This window comes from Manduca sexta, chromosome 13 (assembly GCF_014839805.1).
Source record: "Manduca sexta isolate Smith_Timp_Sample1 chromosome 13, JHU_Msex_v1.0, whole genome shotgun sequence".
Lineage (NCBI taxonomy): Eukaryota > Metazoa > Arthropoda > Insecta > Lepidoptera > Sphingidae > Manduca > Manduca sexta.
Window position 1 is genome coordinate 3601246 of NC_051127.1, and position 23509 is coordinate 3624754.

Genomic DNA, 23509 nt, shown 5'->3' on the forward strand with positions numbered 1-23509 from the left:
AATTTATATATATATATACATGATATTTTTTATCTTTCACGTTCAGCTTAAATGGTAAAGGTGTGCTGCCCTTTGCCGTCCCATCTTAAAAATAGAATCATGTATCGTACAAAATGATTAGCAGTCTCATAAGATTGATTTCTTGTGACTACAGTGTTTACGATCCCTTACTAAAAAAGATCCTTTTAAAATTACTATGAAGGGCGTGTAAACGACTTTGATTTGAGTTTAAAATAGATAAATTATCAAGTCCAAGTGTGATTCTTTTTACTGATGTATCCCTTTCCATGGACAACAGCTTCAGCGTAAAATTAACATTTCAAAAATGTTAACGTGCCTTAAACAAAAAAATACCATTTCTTAATTTTTCTACTCTGAGTAACGATTATGTATTTTTATATATATATATATATAACCCCTTCTGTGTCGCCTAATAATATTGCATCGTTCAGAAAATATTCAATCGTTCCTGCGTCGACCTGCTTGCTTTAGTTGATGTTTTGTTAATGTAACCGGTACGTACATTTCTGCAGCAATTCGCATTACTTCCTTTATATTTTATGTAACAATTATCATTTTGTATACGACTTATTTATGATTTCGTTATTTGATCATAATGCTCATTTTGTGTTTATTGTATGTTGTAATTTAACCACCACGTAACCCATAATTAATAGTTAAGTGATGGCAATTTAAAGATAATATCATGTACACAAGTGCGAAATTATTTTGCTTTTATCGCGTAAATTGTTCGAATCTCTCCTTTTTTAGTACATACTCTATTTAGATCATATACCCACTGTTATGGTATATATCTAATATGTATTGGCAATTTGTATCGCATTCGCATTTCGCTGTTGATTACTACCTGGTTTCATAGACCTGTTTTAAATCAGTTCTTATTATAATTATTTAATCTTTCTTATTTAACAAATTGTTAAATTAATCTGTTTGATATCTACATAAAATATTTTTATATTATTATCATAAGTAAAACAACCTTCGCATGACGAAGAAAGTATATTTTAATGAATGCTAATCTTTATAGTTCCTTTTTCTATGGATAGGTATAATGATCATTGTAAACTTGATGTTAATTTCTTTTCCAGTGAACATTTTCAATTTTAAAAGTAGCGTGACTTATTTGTGAAATAATTTTGTTTGGCTTAGAATAAGTTTGTTCTTGTTAATATTAGTTTCAATTTGTTTGTGTAGAAAGATAATGCTAGAATCCGAATTTCCTTTTGATGAAGACAAAGATAAATAATATGGCTATCTTGTATGTTTCAGAGTTAATTGCTGTTCTAGATTTGTAAATTTTTATGTATTTCTATATTGAATCGTATATTATTAGGCAATTTTTATAAAAATAATAAATTCTCTTTTATTTGAACATTGATACTTGATATTTATTTGATGATACATTAAAATGATTATCGAAATACAAAAGAATTCATATATTTTTATAAAGTTAAATCAATTGTTATAAAAATATAGTTTNATTAGTACTTACTATAAGCATTTTGTACACAAAATGTTATTGCAAATTTATAAAATAAAAATAATATTTTCAATATGATGTTTGTCTGATTAACGATCTTATTCTTAGATCTTATTACTATCGAATTATTATGTATTGATAATGATAGAAGTACACTGTAAATAAGATGTCAGAAATATTATACTACGACGGCATAGCAAATGCAGATCTGCTTCTATGTATTTTAATACTTGATTGCCGTCTTCTGCACTTTAAAACCGTTTGCAAAATAATAAAACACAATAAACCTGAATCGTGAAACGCAACGAAAAATCGCGAACGCCCTCTACCTCACAAGTATGAAGCAGCCGTAATGTCGATTGGCACAAAAACCCAACGAGTAGGCTCTCTATTTCCATATATATTATAATTCTCTTTGGTCCGAAATAAACACTCGTGTCAATAACATCTTTTTACTAACTTTATTTAATTACTAAGAACATATACCATATTTACAACACTGAGTATTAGGTACAGTCACCCACGTAAGTAACTGATCAAATTCTAAATTTGATATAGCCTATACACTTTTGTTTTATTGTCAGAATTTTTTTTAATTCATAAAATGAAATTTGTTTTTCTTGACACAGTGATAAAAATGTTTCAATCAAACTTAACGTGTAAATCCTATTTCAAGTTTAGAATTTTATTCAGCTAATTCTGTGGCCGATTGTACATGCGTTTTGCATTCATAGATTTAAAAAATATCTTTTAAAAATAAGCCTTTATAATCGCTCATTTACCTAAATAATATGTTCTCACGGCCAAAGAATGAACTTAAACCATGATGAAGGACATAGTATATTTTGTCCCGGAAAAATAAATAGTGAGATTTTCATCCCGGAAAACTTTATCACACGGACGGCCCCGTGAGCAAACACTGATATTACCGTAATACTTATAATATTATGCTTTATGAACAAAAGGTAGTAACTAATGCAGTTTTATTGTATCTGTAACAGCGAAGACGTTTGTGTAAAACATTATTTTTATTGCTGTTCACTCCTTCGTCATAACTTTAAAAACATTACTGTACGTACTAAGTAAGTATATTTTTTTTAATTATGAACGTTAAATAATATGATAAAATTATGAATGAAGCCCGATATGGCGATAGGCTCGCAATCTATCATATCATGGGACGGAATGAGCTCGGCGAAAATTAGGTACATCAGTTGCGCCTCTGCCTACCCATTCTAGTATATAAGGCGTAAAGGTGTGCTTGTGCGTGTGCGTAATATAAGCGATACAAGCACCGATAAACTGTAGAAACACCATCCAAAACCTTAAATAAGAACAAGTATTGTTTCGTATTTCGTTGCGCTCGCCATGAGATACCTATTGTCTTATTATGTCCAGGGGCCTTATTCTCTATCCCGCACGTTATTTTGACAGTGTGTAACAAGCACGTAACACAACGCATCATGTTTAGGACTATAGAAATTTGGCTTACAAAATACCATTCCACGCACATTTCTCGAAGATAACATGACACGGCCGCGTTACGCGTTTACACTATCATACAGAATAAGGGCCCTGTAGTTAAGCAGTTACATCAAGTGTTTTCAACCCAAATTCCTCTCGAATGTTATCAATAAACGTATCTTCATGGTAACAAGAAAAAAATCCATTGCCGATAAGCCCGGCGAGTTATCAATATCTCAAATAATGATCTACCTTATCTACCCACATCCTTTAGAACCAGACAGATCGCCCCAGTATTTAGTTAAGCTTTACTGTGTTTGAACGTGTTGATTGGTTATAAATATTTGTGTGAATTATTATGGTAAGTTGATATCGTATGTTTTAAGGTCCAATAAATTGTTTGCTTTTGAAATAAATGTATATTTTGGGAAACAGCCTTCATGGTTACGGCGCGCTCTGTGATTGAAAGATTGCAGTCTTCGAAACGTCGGGAGGAAATTATATTATAAAAAAACCGCAATAAAATCCGTAATATAGTTTTATTTTAATGTCTAACATTCGCGTAAACTTAAGAAATCTTTAAATCATTTGCCTTCTGAATAACAAAGTCTATATTTTTTCATTCAAATATTTTTATTATCATATAAGAATGAATGTAGAATGTCAACGATCGTAAATCTGTAACGTTATTATTTATTAAATTACAAATCAAACTAGCTTTTGCTCGCGGCTTTGCCCGCGTGAAGGAGTTTTCCGGGATAAAAGTCCGTTCGGGATAAAAGTATAAAAATCCGTTCAGTAGATGTTGAGAAAATCTATCACATACAGACAGCAAATGGGGCTTTGTTTTATAATATGTTTGTATTACTGCCTCGGTGATAGTGCAAGGTCTCGGGTTCTATCCCTCGGACAGGCAAAATGATATTGGTCATTCAATATCAGCCCGAGTATGAAATTTATGTCCGATATGTCCATAGGCTGGTACCCTACCACATTATAGGACGAAACACACAGCGAAAAGTGGGAACACTAGTTGCTCTTCTGCTTACCCTTCGAGAATAAAAGACCTATGTGTGCGTGTGTAATTTAATTTATTTTAGACGTCAACATTGAAATACTATAGCAAGAAACAATGCAAATGTGCAGCTACCACAGACTTTATTCTAGGGTTGCAGCGTAAACATTCCCCATTTTTTTAGGCCGCACATTATCTTCATCTCGCTTATTCTAGATAATTAAGCTCAGATCATTATATGATCCACGACACTAAACACCCATTTAAATAACCACCTACGTTCAAAATTTAGAAATACTTAAAAGACTTTAGGCCTATAAAACTAAAAATATCTTTCTTTCTAGCGATGTCTGCTCACCGAGCAATTTCTAGAAATTTCTATTAATTAGAATAATTGGAAGCGTGCGGTATGTGGTTGTATCTCGCACGTACATTATCTACACTAATTACTAACATGTAAACTTGAACAACTAAACCTACTTACTTTTCAATATACATAAAATGAAAATCATTCAAACCATCCGAAATTATTCAGGTTTTACGTTTCTAATAAAAACATATAGGATTAGATGGTTGAGGCTCCGACTGATAATCTCCGGGATAGAAACCCCACTATGTTTTTGCCCGGGACAAAGCAGCTTCTAATCCAGGACATCATTTATCTATGACTCACGGCATCTAATCAGAGCCCCAAGCCATCGCTACAATCGTTAATACAAACGCAGTGTATGGGAATGATATCCTAGCAGTATCGGTAGGGAATGTTATGCTTATACATTTATCTGAATACTATTAGCGTTAACGATTGCCGTGGTGTCTACGTTAACACTTGACAAACATCCATTTCTTATTTCTTCTTCCCTGCCAGATCGAGCTGGCTTCTTTGTTTACTAAGTATATTTTTCATTTATTTTATTACCAATATAAATTGTCTTTGTTTATATAAGCTAATCTAATTAAGTAATAATTAAATGTTCTCATGTACCTTGACTTATCATAAGTGCAACTATGTTCGGCTACGTGATGAATAAAGCATTTTATTTTATTTTATTTTATCCAAACTTATTAATAAATGTAATAAGTAACCGCCGGTGGCTTGGGTTTTGAGCTTCGCTATCGCAGGGTGATAATTTTTTTTATGCATTGTTTTTTTAAGATATCTATAAAATGTAAAAAAATAATCTTAAAAATAAAGAGGAATAATAAGATAATAAATTATATTACGTGTATTGTAGGTATTATTACTTCGTTGTATAAGGTACTTACACGTACATGTATGCATTCCAAAACTCGACTTAAAGAAATTTCCGACCATAAGTAAATCAACTTTGAGCTGATTTTTACTAACCCATTTATGCGTCCAGGATCGATTTCGTCAAACCTCTTATAAATCCAAATCAATTATAAGATTAACTACAAGATGAGTTTTTATTCGGTATGAACTGAATAAAGAAATACTTATTTACGGTAAACAAGGCCACGAGCGCGTTCCCACCGAATAAATTGCCTTGAATGGACGTAGTTTATTATTCATAACATATCGTATGCACGTGGCGAATCGTGCACTTAACTGTTAGGCGCCACGCAGACGCTGTCCAACTTGTTATTGAATAACACTAAATTAGTACAATACAGCTGCTTCAGCAACTATATAACAGTGTATGTATTGCCTAGTTGAAGTATGCGCGATCACTTTTTAGCAGATTTTTGTGCCAGGACGTTCTCAAGACCTCACGTGAGACAAATGATTGGAATTATGTTGTATTTCCTAGCTCCATGTAAACATGTTTATGTAGTCACAAACAAATAGTTGTACGATTCGAAATAATTGTTTATAGGTCTATATTTAAGGTCGAGATTAGCTCGGTTCATATCTTGCTGTTGGTTACATTTATTACTACCCGCGAAACTAAAAAGCGCTGCAACCGGACTCAAGTATCATCTTAAGAAATGGAACAACTGGCATTTCAGTATGAGAAAGTCGCTACTCGCCCCATACTTATTACTTTTTTGGATGTATTGTAAAAACTCGGCAAAGTGTGGATGGCCCGGTTCCACCTCTGCGTAAACTTCTGGGAATGTGGTCATGAACTTATTTTTCGATAAAGTAAAAATAATATCTGCTTCAGTGGCGTTGTTTTATTACGGTTCGACTGTAGTGTTGAAGTCTCGGGTTCGATCCCCAGTCGGGTAAAGTGTTAAGGTTTTCTACTCAGTATCAGCCCAGTGTCTGGAATTTTTGCCCGATATAACAATTAGAAGGATAGGAATACATACGGCGAAAAGTGGGTGCACCAGTTGCGCCTCTGCCTACTCCTTCGGGAATAAGTGGGGGTGTGTCTGTGTCACAACCTGGAAAAGCTGCTCATGGTTGGCAAGTTGGAAAGGAAGAGACCACGAGGACGAAACCCCAAAAGATGGATAGACCAAATTTCCAATGCGTTGAATGTTTCCATTCATACAGCATTTCATCAGGCAAAAGACCGAAGCCGATGGAGAAATATGACAATGAAGATAATTGAGAGTAACTATTCTCAATAATGGGAGACCGACTGGAGAGAATGTAAAAAGAATTCCCTGACTGACCCCATTTTAATACGCTTGAGGAAAATATGTGGTATAACGGTGTAAATACGCACACATTATTTTGTTCCAATAGAAGGAAAATTTAATATAAACATTAGACTACTATCAGTAATTATTATAGTGTAAAAGGTGTATAAGAGTCGCGGATACAACATTGCGTTTATGATATAGAGTGTAACAAAATGTAATAATTATATAAGTACCAAATACGACTGCATCGGTGTCAATATTATAACTTACCATTCGACCCAAATCTACACAACGAATTTAACACCTATATTAACAAACAATACTATGGGGACGCACAGTGCATCCGAACGCATTTCAGTTTGTGTCGGAAAATTCATAGTTTTCTTTCGCTTTGTCCGGTTCCGTGTACCTGACAGCCAACTGCAGTAAAGTCGTATCGCAATATTAGCCAATCACAGCGTCTCTATGCCTGCATATTGCAAAGGCTCATGCCAAAAGCACTGAAAAACAAACTTATTGCATTGCTCCGTACTTACCTTAGTAACGTTTGTGAATACGGGCCTAAATACTTACCCTTATTCATAAACGTTATTTGTCTAGAGACGGAGCATTGCTGTGATAACAAATCTGTTTCTCAGCTTTGTTTATCTGACAGCCAACTAGATTAAAGTCGTATCTCAATATTAGCCAATCACAACGGCCCTATGTCTACGCACTACGAAGGCTGCGATGCCGTCAGCACTGAGAAACAGACTTGTTATCACAGCAATGCTCCATCCTTAGATAAAAAACGTTTATGAATGAGGGGGTTACTTTTCGACCTTGTTATTACATAATGACAGTTACATCACAAACATAGCTGTTCAAGCTGACAGTGCTATAACATTAATTAGTAACATTTCTTATCGATTAATTATGAAAGTCATATTTAAACAGTGATATTTCCTCTATATCAGCATTTGTTAATTAATTATCTTGGTATCTTGACACGTGTCTAGTTATTTATCGTTGTACCGGTGAATTTGTGGAGGCTATCTCGGTGTATCAGTATAGGTCAATTCGTCTCTCGTATGAGAAAGTCCGTCTGGGTTTGCTTTGTCTGTCATTGTCGCCAAGCAGCAATGCTCTGTGTAATTACAGTAAGTCTGTACCAGAATACCGACGCCAAATGATAACCTACTGTTATATTTAGTATGGTAGGCAAGGTTTTCGGAGGCCAAAACATCTCTTATCATACCAGCCACAGGAAGATCGATCTTGAATCTCGTGGACTTCCTGTGGCTGTAACACCGCTCTCTCTTCCCTAATCTCTTTGCCACCAATGCATCTTTTTTTATAGTATTGTGGATGGTGAAGCGTGAAGATCACCATCAGAAGACCCATTTTCTTATTTGCAAGCTATGAAAAAATAATAAATTTTTACCGGTCGTCTAGTGAATTTGCAGGTCCATAACAATGCTTAATTAATTTAGTTTCGCATATGTGAAAATTACGTATAGTAGGTAAATTTATATAGTTTGCAGTCTGCACACATGATTACAAAATATCACTTGTGCGCGGTAAATTTCACTTATTCTTCGCATTGCAACCAGCTTAGCACTCCTAATGGGTTCTCAATGGATATTTTTGGGTATTTTGATTAAACCTAAATAGTCGTATAGCACATGTCACTTAATTTCGTATTCCTTCGCTCGTTATGTCTTATCTTAAGACAACGTCCAACATTGTATGTTTGTTAATCTTTATATCAACTGTAGGTTTTGTTATATGATTACACAGTTTCTTTGTTACCAGTCGGAATAAATTTGCAAAATTTGATAAGAATAATGATATGGTTATATTTTTAACCATTAACGAAACGAAGTTTTTCGCGATTTAAGCAAAATCACTGCCCATAAATAATAGCATTACTATAGAAAACTTCGAATTTAAAAATACCTATAGATAATTCCATCCATGAAGACGCGCCCCACTACTAATTATATTCGCTTAGTGTGCGTGAGCAGCATGAATACACACGCACACTACGATGGATAGCGTCGGGGAAAGAGGTTGGATCAGTCCTTCACCCAGCGACACCCGCAACATCCCCGCTCAAAAGGTTGTGGGGCGCGTCTTCGTGGATGAAATGACGTATATACACATATTATCTTTACAGTGCTTTAAAGAGTGGCGTAATCATGCTTCTTTGCGCTCCTACGCACAAAAAAAAAATTACTCTAAGAACCGCTTGGCATTAGAAATAGCAATCATGGCTCTCCTAACTGATTACCACCTAGCTAGAAAAATCTAGTCACGTCGCATCGTCACGAATCGAAAAACTCATACGAATTTTAATTGCCCTATCGAATGCAGAATTCAATAGTTTTAGAGCCGTAAGTAGTGTACTTAGGCTCCTACTACGTTAACCTGTAGCGCCATTTTTAAAATACTTAGTATGGTCTTGGAACATAATTTTCACAAGTCCAATATTTTTATGTTTTTTTCGAGTGAGAATATTTAGTAAAAAAGGCGCCAACATTCAAGTAATTCGATTTAGTCATGGTACTTATTACTACAGCTATAAGATAACAGATTATCCTTAAAAGCGTTTAAAAGCATCAATTATATTAATTTTATTTAATTAATAGATATTAAATAGAGAGTGTGTAATATGTAGGTATTAAGCAGAACTCTACAATGTAACTGATAAAACCATGTATGCCTTGGTCCGAAGTTCCTGATGATTTCATCGTTTTCGAAGTATTACAAAATATATGTGTTTTATTTTAAAATCAAACACGCTTTATAAATTAGAGATTAACAATATGCAATTAACATTTGAATAACAAATAACATTAAAAGATTCCCGTTTTATCATTCATCATCCTAAACTAAAAATTGAATTTACTTGGAAACTCATTGCCATATTTCAAACGTAAACATAACAATTCTAAAATAAAAAATTGTTTATGATTGAAATCGCCGAATCGTGCATTGTAAACAAAGACTGTAAATCAACGCCAAGCTCAAATTAAAAAGAAAACCGAGTTCTTTTTCCAAAACCGCAGTTTGATTCTTCGAAGTGCGCAAATTATTGTTTTTCGGCCAGTGGCATGCTGCGCAGTATCGTATTAAGAGACGCTGTTGTTTTTTTTTTTATTTTTGCTTGCGCAATGCATCGGTCATCTCTGTGTACCACAAAATTACAATATTCCAAAAGGAGTTTGAAAAATGAAACTCAGATAAATAATGGTAGGTTGTTTTGGTGCGTTTTTTTAAATTTCTGCGTTTTTTGTGTTATGACATTGGTGTTGAATTTAAATGTGGATGTCATTTTTATGCTGGCACACGTGGAATGTAAAATTTTATGTGAGTTTAAAATTAATAATTACTTGGTGGTATATTTTAGAACTGTATTTGTTTTACCCAGGTTTTGTCCGTGCTGGAAAAATCATTTTTGACCTGACATTTTTCGTTAAACTTTCGTACCTCTATAAGTACATGTTCTACAAAAAGAGCTATGTGGAACACAGTATTTCTTTTCCAGCGTAATTATAATGCGAAAACACAAACCTGTTTTGTTAAGTGCCAGAGTCCCGAAAAGGGGTTGTGATTAATTCGCAATTCCAGGACTTTTAACATCTCCGATGAAAACAAGTTTTTATCGCGGTCATGAACGATTTTCGCGGTCATTCACGCGTCTAAAACGTCACAAAACCACACACGAGTAAGAGGAAGCACATAACAAAAGAGCAGTTTCGTGGCGTGTGTGCCGTGACGTCATACATCACAGGATATGGCATGATAATGACAAACCCGACATGTTTCGATTATAATGCGGAATAATTACACTCACTATCACTTGAAATTGCGCAGAGAACCGGTTTTTAAAATTAGTGTTGATACATTTTTAATCAGTGGTCGGGTTTGGGATTTCTTATTTTTTTTTTATTCGAGCGCGGCCTGCACGTAAGCGAAGTAAAAATAAAAAAAAATGCTTTATTCATCTCGTAGGCGAACATAGATGCGCTTATGATAAGTCAAGGTAACATGAGAATATTTAATTATTAGGTACTACAATTAAGTTGCTTAATAACTACATATATTTTATATAGGATATTAAGTAAATGAAAGAATACAAAGTAAACAAAGAAGCCAGGTCGGGCTGGCAAGAAAAAAGAGTAAGGTCCATAATATTAGCCGGCCGGATTAAACTAGATATACACAGGCGAATCCCGAAACGCGACACGGCGGCCAATCTGAACAGAGATCAGCCAGGTACGCAGGAAATATTATAGTGCACAAATGTGTGCACAATACACAGGAAGTGCACTCTCTGTTCCTTCACTCTCATAGTCCGATTAAACAGCAAACCGACATAACCGGAGAGAGGTGCAGGACCAACGGTTTTACGTACTTTCCGAGGCACGGGGTATCACATCGCCAATTTCCTTATCTCCAAGCTGCGATTGAGTATTTTTTTTAAGATGGAAAAACATAGCCACAAATTCGAACCCAGGGTCTCAGCGTGGTAGTTGAACTCGACTGTGTACGCATTACAACAACGCCACCAAGGCAGTCAGTCAATCGTGGTGTCTATACAAAATATATCCTAGAGTTATTAAATAAACATATTATGTTAATAAAAATTATTGGTACGCATAACATAGATATTCTCAAATAAATATTATTTTTATCGATGAAATACTAAAATAGTATTTAGTTTATGGCACACATATAAGTATAAGTACTTCTAATGAAGTCACGCAAATATATTAGAAATATATAATGCACATATAGGTAAATCCGAATTCTAAATAAATCCCACCCAAATTTCAACGCAACGCAACAAACTGCGCAAATAAACGACTCAATATATTTTCGTATATGTACCAAACGTGACGTTTTTATTACAAAGTAAAGATATCAATATCTACTCAATAATCACCCAGAAACTTATAAATAAATATGCATAGGGCAATGCACGCTGCCCTTGACATAGGTATTTATATTGTTCGTACATTTTTGTTATTGAGCACTAGAATGACATTTTATAATCTACTAGCTTTCGCTTGCGACTTCGTCCGCGAGAAAGAGGTCTCCCGTCATTAAATGTCCTTCCCAAGGTCTCAAACTGTCTTCATTCACAAAATTTCATTGAAATTTGGTGATTTTAGAGTTTATCACGTTCGGACAGAGATGCGATGGGGCCCTTTATTTATAATATTTAACAATGAGGAATTTTATATATCGGTTATTTAGGTATTATTTATTACAAGGAAACTTTTTTGCCAGTAGCTTTAATTAATAATAACCAAATTTATATAGGTATGCTCATTAAAAAGGACTCGGAGTAAACAAAGTATTTTCGTCATGTTTATAAAACCAAAAACAGCACAATCATTGTTGCGTGCGAAATGTAAATAGGTCGAGTTATTTTCGTCCTTAAATAAATAAACTAAAAAAAACTTTGCAAAGGGCTTTATGAAATGAATATTGACCAATATTTAATTTCTTTGACATGCGATTTTTAAAATAAAATTGTAATTAAAATAAGACCATTTTTTTATCAACACAAATACATTCTGTCGATAAAATTAAATGGATCTTTTTATTTAAACTATATTTAATCAAAAGTATTTAAATGTTAATTTTATCTATTAGTTTTGCATAGATTAAGGCCAATACATTCCGACAGCAAACAACTGTTATCTGTCACAAATAAAACGAAGTAATTGAATATACTAATCGTTTGTGACACATAACCTCGCAAATAAAAACAAATGACTACAATCTAATTGTTTCATTCCTATTAGAAGTAATTAAAATCATTCATTAAAATAATAATATAATCCATAAAAATATTACTAAATATACGAAACTAACTTTACCTATGACGCTTTCAATGCGAAGACACTAAACCGATTGTGACACAATTTGGTAGGAAATAAGCTTGGTGCATAAGAAAGGACACAGGCTTCTCTTTATCTTGAAAAAACTTTGTCACGCTCGCAAAGGTAGCATCAAGTAGCTAGTAATATTGTAGATTTCAGAATGATAAACTCATTTAATTGTAGCATTTCTCCAACATTCAAGCTAATAACAGTGGTTACAGAGATCACATACAAATAGAACAGTCCGTCGGTAGATTCTTCCGATTAGATAAGAGAAGAATGATCTCAATTCTATAAAAAAATATATCTGACATGTTTTTGGTGACGAGAATGTGATAAATCTTATGCAAATACATTGAAGATAATGTATAATTCGTTTAAGTATTTCCTAGCACTTATCTCAATTCGTGGACATATTGTGGCTCGAGGAAAAAACGAAATAAAACTCTTGAATAATTATATATTTTACGAGAATCGTTTTTAAAAATTCATAACTTTTTATATTTATAGGTACCTCGTATTAAAAGAAAGCGATAACTCGAAACAGTAACCACTGGTTTGAGTTATTTAGGCACTGCTTAATGTTTAGGGGTAAAGGTAGTTATAAAATAAAGATATCTATAGCGCCAAAACAATAAAGTCTTCGTAAGTAGATCTAGGTTAGTGTTGCGAATTGTTACCTCACGAGGACATAACCGGCTCAGAATGTGATCAAGGTGCGAGACACGTGCTCCAAACATGACTTAAATGCGCATTCAGAAATCTTTAATAACCTACTGATGACTGCCTCGGTGGCGCAGTTGTATTGCATGCGCGGTATGGTAGTACTCTGAGATCCTGGGTTCGAATCAGTCGTAGGACAGTCATGATTGGGTTTTCTTGCTCAATATCAGCCCAGAGTCTGGAATTTGTATCCGATATGGCGATAAGCTCGCCTCCTATCACATCATGGGACGGAACACACTTGGCGAAAAGTGGGTGCCCTGGTTGGGCCTCTGCATACCCCTCCGGAAATAAATGCATGATGTGTGTGTGTGTGTGTGTGTGTGTGTGTGTGTGTACTGGTGGCAGGTCTGTCATATGAATCCACCTGGGCAGGTACCACCGCAATTTATATCTGCCGCCAAGCAGCAGTGTCTAGTCACTGTTTTGTTCCGGTTTAAATAAAACGGACATAATAAGACTTAACATCTCATATCCCAGGAAAGTGAGCGCAGTGGAATACCAAACAATACTTTGTACTTAATTCAAGATGTTGGGTGGTGTTTCTACTCTTTATAAGCGGTCGTATTGCTTACTATCAGGCAATCAACAAGCTCGTCTCGTCATTCAAAAGCAAAAAAAAATAAAATAAAAAAGACGCTCTAAAGGCAATATTTATATCAATAGAATTTACTTTAATATATACAAGCAGAGGTCGAGGAACTGCACAATTTACTTAGTTTTCTTTTAAAAAAAATACAAAACAGAAGTGTAATTTAAGCTAAAGAGAATTAAAATATAACTTTATCAAAGCCGTTTGTTCTGCATTAACCTAACGGCTTATGAAATTTTTCTTACTTAAAACATATTTTTACATTTTATATACTTACCTACCTATTTAACTTATTCTTATGTAAACAAAATATTTTAAATCATTCTGCGCAATTAGGTACGTATCAAATGCACGTCTAGGTATTATATAACAACAATGGATGGGTAATTCTATACGATACCTAGGTCTGTTGCAGATACTTAGTATGTATAATGAAATGCTTACATAAAACAATATAGATAAGCATAGGTCATATAACGTATCCTCATTTTCTCATTTATTGATAACCATCTTTGACTTCTCACGACAAACAATAGGAATAGATAAGAAAAAGGAATTTTGTATTTTATTAATTTTTCTATTGATTAAGTGAAAAACAGTATCTCTATTAAAGAAACCGATTAAATACGACCAATCTGCGTGATCTAGGGAAACTTTTAGCTTTTACTTGCGGCTTCGCCCGCATGAGTATTCCCGGATAAAAGTCCCGATACATATTTTCCCGGGATAGTAGCCTACGTAGTCTATATGCCTTCCCAGGGCCTCATACTATCTTCATAGCAAATTTCATCGAAATCCATTGGGTAGTTTTTGACATTGATTTATAATATATTTTTTATAACTTTAAAGGAACAATTCCGTTATGCATGATTATGAACATTAACTGTTTACGCAGTGCACGCAACAGAAACACACAAAAGGAATAAATTTTCCCCGTTTTTGCAATATTTTTCGTTGATGCTCAGTTTCTATTATTCATAGCGTAATGTTGTATAATCTATAGTCTTCCTCGATAAATGGACAATCCAACACTAAAAGAATTTTGAATTCGAACCAGTAGTTCCTGAGATTAATGCGTTCAAACAAACAAACTATTCAGCTTTATATAATAGTATAGATTCAATATGTCTCGCAGACAGAATATCAATAGAAATATTTTTCACTTTCTCATCTGTAATGGGGTCAACTTATTCACGTAACAGGTAAACAAATAAATCAATCATAACGATATTAATAGTACAAAGTCTGCCATACACCTAAGATTTCTATTATTATTTTTAATATAGAGCATCGCTCCATTAGGCTACTTCTTTATTGCATAAGCTAGGGTTTCTCAAACTTTTGGCTCCAAGAACCCCTGTAAAACTTTGCAGATGACAGCGAACACTTAACTAACTAATTAATATCGCAAGTTCATAATATGGGAAGAAAGTCGATAAACCACGTGTTCAGAATTAATTTCAATTCTTAATATTTTTATGGGACAGTCATGAACCTATGGTCTATAAGATAAATATTCAATTCAGGACTGTTATAAACATATAGTCTATTTTCTTATACTATTCAGCTATCAAACTCCTCCCTATCTTTCTATTTGATTAATTTCTTGCAGTATAAACACAAATTAGTTTTCCCTGAGACTCGCCGAGCTTCACTGCTCGGTGTCATAAAATGCGTGCCACTGCTGCTCCTGGCTTACAGGAGTTGTAGTGGTGGGTGTAAGGGCCGAAAATTCAATATCAAATTATGAAACATTATCTAAAAGTAAAAACTGTGACACCCAAAACATCATCTAGAACACTTCTTATCATTGTGATTGAAATAACATTTAAATCTTTGATGTAACGATAAGTTTTCACAACTAGGTAGACAATAAAAAATACGATAAGATAATAGTTAATCTAGAGGGATTTATATTTATTCATGTGAGATAAATCTGACGATTGTAAAAATAAGAAGATATGATGCAAGTATTCTGAACGAAACCTCAAATATTTAATTTGCGAGGCTTATGTAATAAGTCAACTTACATAATAGCACGCTTTTTATGCAGGCTTGGAATTATAGATAACTGCAGTGCGCACTAACGTGTGTTAATATTTCAAATATCATTAACAAAAATTGTACACACTTGGATTGCCATACTTGTTAATTGATTCCTTCGACTGCAAGGAAGGGCTGTGTAGCTTAGGTTTAAAGACTTGCCGGTCCACCCTTTAATCCTGTCAACCTTACACCGTTTACTGTTTCAACATTCCTTAACGGTATAATTTGCAATTTTTTTTCTTGTTTACATACTTCAAATAACGTCATAGGGACTAACTAGCATACAAATTCTCAAACAAAACCCCCCTTTGCAATCGGGTAAAACATGACATACACGTGTTTTATCACATGCTAATTCTCATGTATACTACGCAGTGCTACAACCGAGAGGAATTAAAGTGCGGAGTCGTGATTATTCACTTAGCTTTGCATCAAGCGTGTGAAGTCTGAAACTTGTTTACATTCAATAACAAATAAAATCTAAATAGTTATAACAAAGTAGCTTGTGTACATTATAATAAAACAGCGTTTCCTGAAACGACAATTGGTTCGTGTGTGATCATGCTTAAGTCTATGAAGCATGCCGTGTAAACATACATATAAACAAACTATTTAATTTGTACGAGCTATCTGATATCTACCCTCGAGCTGCGACTCAATAATCACAACTCGATCGTCAACCAGTAATAAAGTAACTGTGATCCAGCGGCGAAAGGTAAAATTAGCCGGAAAGGAACCCGACACAACGTATAGGTACAGTCAGCAACAGAAGTCGTTGAACATAATTTGTTTCCAATATTTCCTAATCATTATCATTTACCATAAGTTACTGATTACACTAAGTTCAAAATAACTTGTCATAATTGAACTACAAAAGTAGCTGAACGCAGTCAAACCATTGAATGTCAAATATTACTAGCGAATTCTTTTTATGATCTGTAATAAATACAAATGTGGCTGAAATTAGCACATTCTTTGTTTTATATAAGTACAAGCTTTTTTTCTATTCGTTAAATTGAACCCATCAAGCTTCAATACACCCATCTCGCGAAACGCAACGCACCGCGTTTTTTACTATCAAAACATTGCCGAATTAATACAGCAGTCCAGAATATCAATTAAATTGTTATTTTATAACATATTAGCTTTTGGCTCGCTGCTCCGCCCGCGTGAAAAAGTTTTTCAAGGTCAAAAGTAATGCTATATATTTACCCGGGATAGAAAGTAGCTTACAGCACTCAGGAGTAATGTAGCTTTCTATTAGTGAAATATTTTCAAAATAAGTTATGTAGTTCCTGAGTTTAGCGCATTCAAACAAACAAATTCTTCAGGTTAATATAATAGTACATATTGAAGTTAATAACCAGAATTATATATTTTTTAAGTATGGGCAAAACATAATATATTAGTAAGTAATATTATAACATTAATAGGAATAGGTTAGTTACATTTTAAACATCCTATTTTATAGAACACTGGCCGGTTTAAAAACCAAATGTGTAAATTCAAAATTATTCTGGCAGGAGATTCTCTTCGAAGGATTCAACGTAAACGTCAGTTTCTTTTTCATAATTTTTCAGCCAATCCTTTACTTTGGTGTCCATATTGAAATGATAACCTTAATCTGTACTCTTCTTAGGTAAGTGATTTATGGTCCGTTTCAGTGTTCAGGTGTTTTGTAAATTAGTATCTGTTCATCGACTTTTGTTGCTGATCGTACTAACGTCCAAACAATAATAGAAAAGAAAAGCCGGCTGGAATCGAATTATATGGATCCTTCGACACTGTTGTGAACCTGGCTGGCTGTTTCACTCAAGTCACCGACACTAGACTATCACATCTATATTGGTACGACAAGCCGTGGAAGCCATACGACAATTGTCGGTCTATTGAAATATATACTGAGCCTTCAGCTTAGACTATCACGTTCTCACTACCAACTGCCACTCCTGTAAAATAGGATCGGCAGTGCCGCGTATTCCATGACACAATTAAGCTCTACGAGACTCTAACGTAGAGTTCCAGATATTAGAACTTGATCCTTTTATTTTTGAGTCCCAATGATTTCCTCTCTTATTACCTTCGTGTATTACAGATTAGTATGTATTCACGGTCTACGATATTCGGCCTTGAAATGATGCGAAAGACAATGGGCATGAAAGTAAAATAATTTTTAGTAATCATTAGCATATAATATACATATCTTGCTAATCATTTTATTTCAACTTGCAAGATATAAGCAATTAAATACCGGCTAAATTCAAGTCAGATCCGCGCTAGGGATTCGTCCTCAACATATACCTTTAAAAACAAGATCCTAGGTTAGAAAATAGAATTTATCTAGGAATTTCAATCAGTCATCTAGATAGCTCGTTAGTCTATCAAGCGACTAAAGGCGGTGAAAAACCAGCCATAGTCGGGCATCCGGAGACGTAATTACATCGTGGAACGGCATAACTGATGATTGATGACAGTTTCTACTTGAATTACTGCTTGGAACTGTAATTACCATCAAAAGTGGCAAGATCATTGATATTACTGGCTTTACTGGCGGTCTTGTCCGTTTTTCTTGGAATGAAAGTTCCACAAGAATTATACAGAATATAACAAAAGCAAATCGACTCCAAAAACCACAAATCAAAAAAACTAACTTTACACGCACAACAGCATAATTTTCCTTCCAAAACGCTTTATTATGTTTATATAAACATTCAATATTTACATGCAAATTAAATATTTTTTGGAATCTAATCATGGTGCATATGTCATTCTAGAACCCATATAAACTATGTACTACGTAAACGAAGGTAGATCATTTGCCTTATTGCTGTGGAAAAGACTTGTAAAGCATATACAAGTTTGTCCTAGAGGCTCTATCAGCGTACTAATATCCTGCATAAAAAAAATCTATAGCGGACAATAGTACATTTTTAGCATAGGGCCCGTAGTTCCAAAGATTAGCGCATTAAAATAGAAGCGCGTAACGGAAGATGTAACATAAGTGACTAGGAAACGGGAGCACTAAGGAAGAATATTGTAAACTATAACCCAATCTTGCACAAAGGTAGTTTATTTAAATCTATTACAAACATTATAAATGTCTCTGGTAATCAGTTATCGGTATTGAATTCTAGATACGTAATAAAACCTGTTAGCGATAAGTGTTTATATAAAATGGAGCTGTGATAAACATTCGTAATATATTATGAACACATTGTAAATTTTTGCAGTAATCGAAAAACCGGGAAAGTTCACTCAAAACTGGTTGACCTCGTGGAATTAAAACATTAATCATCTAAACGTAAGTTTTTCGATTCGAGAAACCTACGTGAAAAGCCTATTATATCTCCATTGCAGCAGGCATGCCCCATAAACCATAAAACAATATTAGTGCTCAATTGTATGTTTTTTCCGGGGTTATTACTTTAAAAACCCACACGAGATACCGAACCGAGTATGTAGAGATACCAATTACACTCACTCAACAGGCAGAGGCGGCAATTTTAACGTCACCATCTACGTATGTAGTATATCACCATCTATTTAAGTAGTATTACTTAAATTGTTGAAATCGGGATATTTTTTTGGTCCCGTCCGGAGCTTCGCGCGGACTAAGACGGCCACGCTCCAGAGGGTTCGGTCACTTAATGAATATTCCATAGTGCATCTTCTAATTGTATTTAGGAAGAAGCATACTATCCTTTCGATATCAATTTACGTAACAAAACTCATCGAAGGTGAGTACCATTCGAGTTATTCAACCTCGCGTTTTCAACAACTGACCTCGTCTACTAATATAAGTGGACCACAAATGGACCTTGGGGTCCGAGTCTTTGGATTTAGTAATGCGGTAATAGATTATATCATGAACCGTTGTCTGATAGTGATATTACGAATTTGGTGTAAAATATTTACTAAAAAAATCTTTTTCTGACACCCAGGTTAAAATTATCAGTGTTGCTGGACTCACAAATCAATTAAATACTAATTCTATCGATACAATGCCATGCCATACCCATAAATGCAAAGTGACACATCTCCAAAAAATATTAGGAAAGCAAAAATAGAGAGGTTACATGGGGCCGAAATAGGTCAATTGGACAAATGTTTACCGGTCACTCGACCCATTTACCGAATTCCGAAACCAACCAGCACAGTCCGTAGGCGAGTGAGAGTATCATCATGTATCATTATTTCATTTCGCACTTCTAGCATTAAAGAAGAAAAAATAGTATATGGCTACCACGCTGGTAAAACTGGCTCGATAAGACAAACTATTTCCGAACCATAATAACCTAAGAGCATATTGTACATACATACTCGAATACCAGTCTCGAAAATTCTCATGCTGTCCAAAGCACATAATATAAAGTCTATTTTGGGCCGTATTGACCCGAGGTGCCAGGGATGCGTGATAACTATAAGGGCCCTTGGGGGATACGCAAGCCGATTGCCAATAAAAACAGGCCTCTGAAAAAAGAAGAGTTGAATGTTCTAAAACTAGAAAACAAACTAGACCTATTATGACAACAGTTGGCACCCTCATTCAGCTTCTTGCTGCAATACCAGTCTGATACCGGAGCACTGATTTTCAATAAACAATTCTTAGTACATTTTCTTTGTATGCAAGGGGATTATGACGCCTCATACCTCTACAGTTACAAATCCACCAGCTACTGACCAAGCAGTAATTTGTAATGTGATTAATCGAGCGCCCAGAATTACCAAGTCGATGCCATGAATACATACTATTCTAATGAAAACGGCCATTACTAAACATCTTGTTTCAATTAACGCGCACATTCACACGTTATCGATTAGCCATTATCAGTTTGATGGGTGCAATATTAGCGGGATGAGAGATACGTTATCAGTGTGTTTAGGCTTTAGGGCAGAGATGGACTGGAAATAGATAATATTATTGAGGACAGTATTATCGATTCTATTTGTATTGGCGTGAATACGGGTTTTCTCTAAGGGGGCAGCTGGAGGGAGATAAAAAAGGCAAGCAAATTTAACCAAAGGCCCTAGGCTCCTGTAGGCGCAAGTATTTTTCTAAAGTGGTCGCCAACTACCCGTGAGCCAACTACGTCCATGTCTGCTCGCAGAAACATCATCATTTCGTGGTAGAAGTGGAAGGATCCTTTTCTCGTATGAAGAACTCAAAGATGAAAGCATTTCCTTAAAATAAACTTGTCTTTTATTTTAGGGAAATGCTTTCATACGAGCAGACAGACGACAGAGTTACCGGGATGTAGAAGTAGAAAAATTAACCAGTATGTTAACACGGCATATAGTTAACTTATGTTTACTATATGCCGAAAATTTCCTCCAAAACCATTCAGTGCACAACGAGATCGAAACATGAAAATATACTCATATTGCCAACATTCGATATTCAATATTACATTTTGATACGTAGAAAATACATCAAAATAATACACAACGAATGAAGTATATACCTAACGTACGAAAAACGTCGCGCACCACATTCTTCGAATTTACTTTATCTTACAAACCGGGAAGTTATTCGTACAAACCTTACCACGGCGCTGTCCAGGGCCTGTACATATTGCAATCAACATCAGGATACTCCTACGCTTATCATGTCGGCTAATCCGATATAACTTTCATTTAATATTACGTCCGACATGGGATGGTCGAAATTAGTTTTTCCCACGGGTATAGACAAACATTGAACTGTGCGTATGACTTTAACCGAAAACGTTATTTTAGTAAGTCAATGAAAACATAAAGGGCTTATATTGTGTGAGGATTTTTTAAGTCTTTATTTACTGCCTGCGTTGAAGCTCAAAATATGAGATTCACTCCGTACACGCTCCGACAAAACTTGATGTACGTCATCTCTTACTCTACAGTCAGAGCAATTAGAGAGTCTGACACCCAAAGTGTGAGATTTGTAGTAAATAAATACTTATTTTATTTATTTATCAATGACGAAATTTCCAGATTCGGTACATGTTAACGTATTAATGGCCATTTTGCATGTAAACAAAAAGCCACAAGTCCACTAATATTTCATTAATAAATAGAATTAACCATTCCTTAATGGTTTCAATTAATTATTTCCTTTATTATTAATGCATGTTAAATAACCTTTCCGCACGTATCTATTTCATTTATGCAAGGTCGTAGAGATGGTTTGAACGATAAGGCGGCGGTGCAATTGTTGACCAATTGCTTTTATTATAATTGTATTGTTTTATTTATGAACATGAACTCTTAACTAGCATTAACAAAACGCGCGATACATTCTTCATTTGAAATAATACGTTAGATAGAAAATATCACACTCTTAATAAAATAATAAACTATTTCAAAATTGTTAATTTGTGGCAGTCGTCGGAAAACTAATTTTTGTTTGCTACCTTTTTTTGAAGTTTCTATAAAATTGAGCTTATTAAAGATAGGTAAATAATGAATCCTATAGCATGAAAAAAAAGGGAAAAAACTAAAAGGCCGTAAACAGAAATTGGTTGTTTGACGATCCCCACAAATAGGCAATTTTGGAATGTGTCATTATTTTATTAAGAGTGCAATATAATAGCCTCTTTAGCGCAACATAAATTACAAGATCGCGGATGCGAATTACGATGTCTGTAGAGACAAATATTTATTTATTTCTATGGTACAACAACAGTATATATTGTTAATATTAACAAAATTAAATCTTCAAAAGACGTAGTAATCAATAGTGGCTGATATATATGCCTATTACAGGGATACACATTAAACAACTATATCTAAATTACAAGTTAACTTAAATAACTTATAAAAAAACAAAAGAATATCTATTTCCCCAATCCTACTCGATGAGTTTTTTTATTGGTTAATTCTGTTTGTTAGGTACTTTGTACCCATAACGTCGGATTCAAAATCTATAACAAACCAAGACACCGTACTATATGGCTTCTTATTATTAAAAGAATTTTGAGAAACCATTAATTCCACATCTAAACGCATTCAATCAAACAAAAACTTCAATAGAATAGATTAAACTACGGATAGCCTAATATTTCGATTACCAAGCAAAACAACGCGGGCGGTCCAAAGGTCCCTTAATACCTTCAAAATTACGTGCAAGGGTTGATGGGCCCACAAACCGGTTAGACAGGCCTACGTATTTATTCGGTTTGACCACCAAATTATGGCAAGATATAAACTGATAATATTTTGGGGCAAAAATATTCAGTGATTCTCAATAGTTCACGCTCGTTCAAATGATGGAATAGAATGTAATCTTGATTCATTATTATTTCATAGTATAGTGTTAGAGCTGATTATGATGGTGGTGATGAGACTCATGTTTCTCCGTAAGTCGACAGCAACTTGATAAAGGCTGACGTCTCATGTCTTACACATACAGTCTTACTTATAAACTCGTTTTAGCATTAAGAAGTGGTTAAGCATTGCTTAAATAGTAGTCCAAAACATCACCGATTTCCTAGTTTAAAACTTTAAGAGGCAAGATGGTGGGTTTTGACTTACAGTTGAGTAAGTTTGTGTTTTAACTAAGCATAACTTTGCAAAATTCTTATAAGTTTTACTTTCTTTATGCAAACTGAGGCCAGCAAATGGTATTTAATAATTTGTAATCACAAACCACAGTGCAATCATAGCTAGAAACTTCCTACGTAATTTCGCATATTACGCATTCGTAGATAATCAAGTTTATGTTTAAATCTAATCAAGTAATGTGTCGAAGTTAATTACTA

The 23509-nt window shown here is 34.4% G+C and overlaps 1 protein-coding gene across 3 annotated transcripts in view; it reads left to right on the forward strand.

The window, feature by feature from the left end:
* Positions 1-23509, forward strand: part of LOC115453435 (b(0,+)-type amino acid transporter 1) — a 36930-nt gene that overhangs the window by 5245 nt on the left and 8176 nt on the right. The window contains exon 1 of one of the 3 annotated variants that reach the window (XM_030182135.2): positions 3240-3326. The exons of the other annotated variants lie outside the window; for them this stretch is intronic. Coding sequence (XP_030037995.1) covers positions 3324-3326 — 3 coding nt within the window. The 5' untranslated portion in view covers positions 3240-3323. Of the gene's footprint in view, positions 1-3239; positions 3327-23509 lie in introns of those variants that run through there. 3 annotated transcript variants of the gene reach the window in all.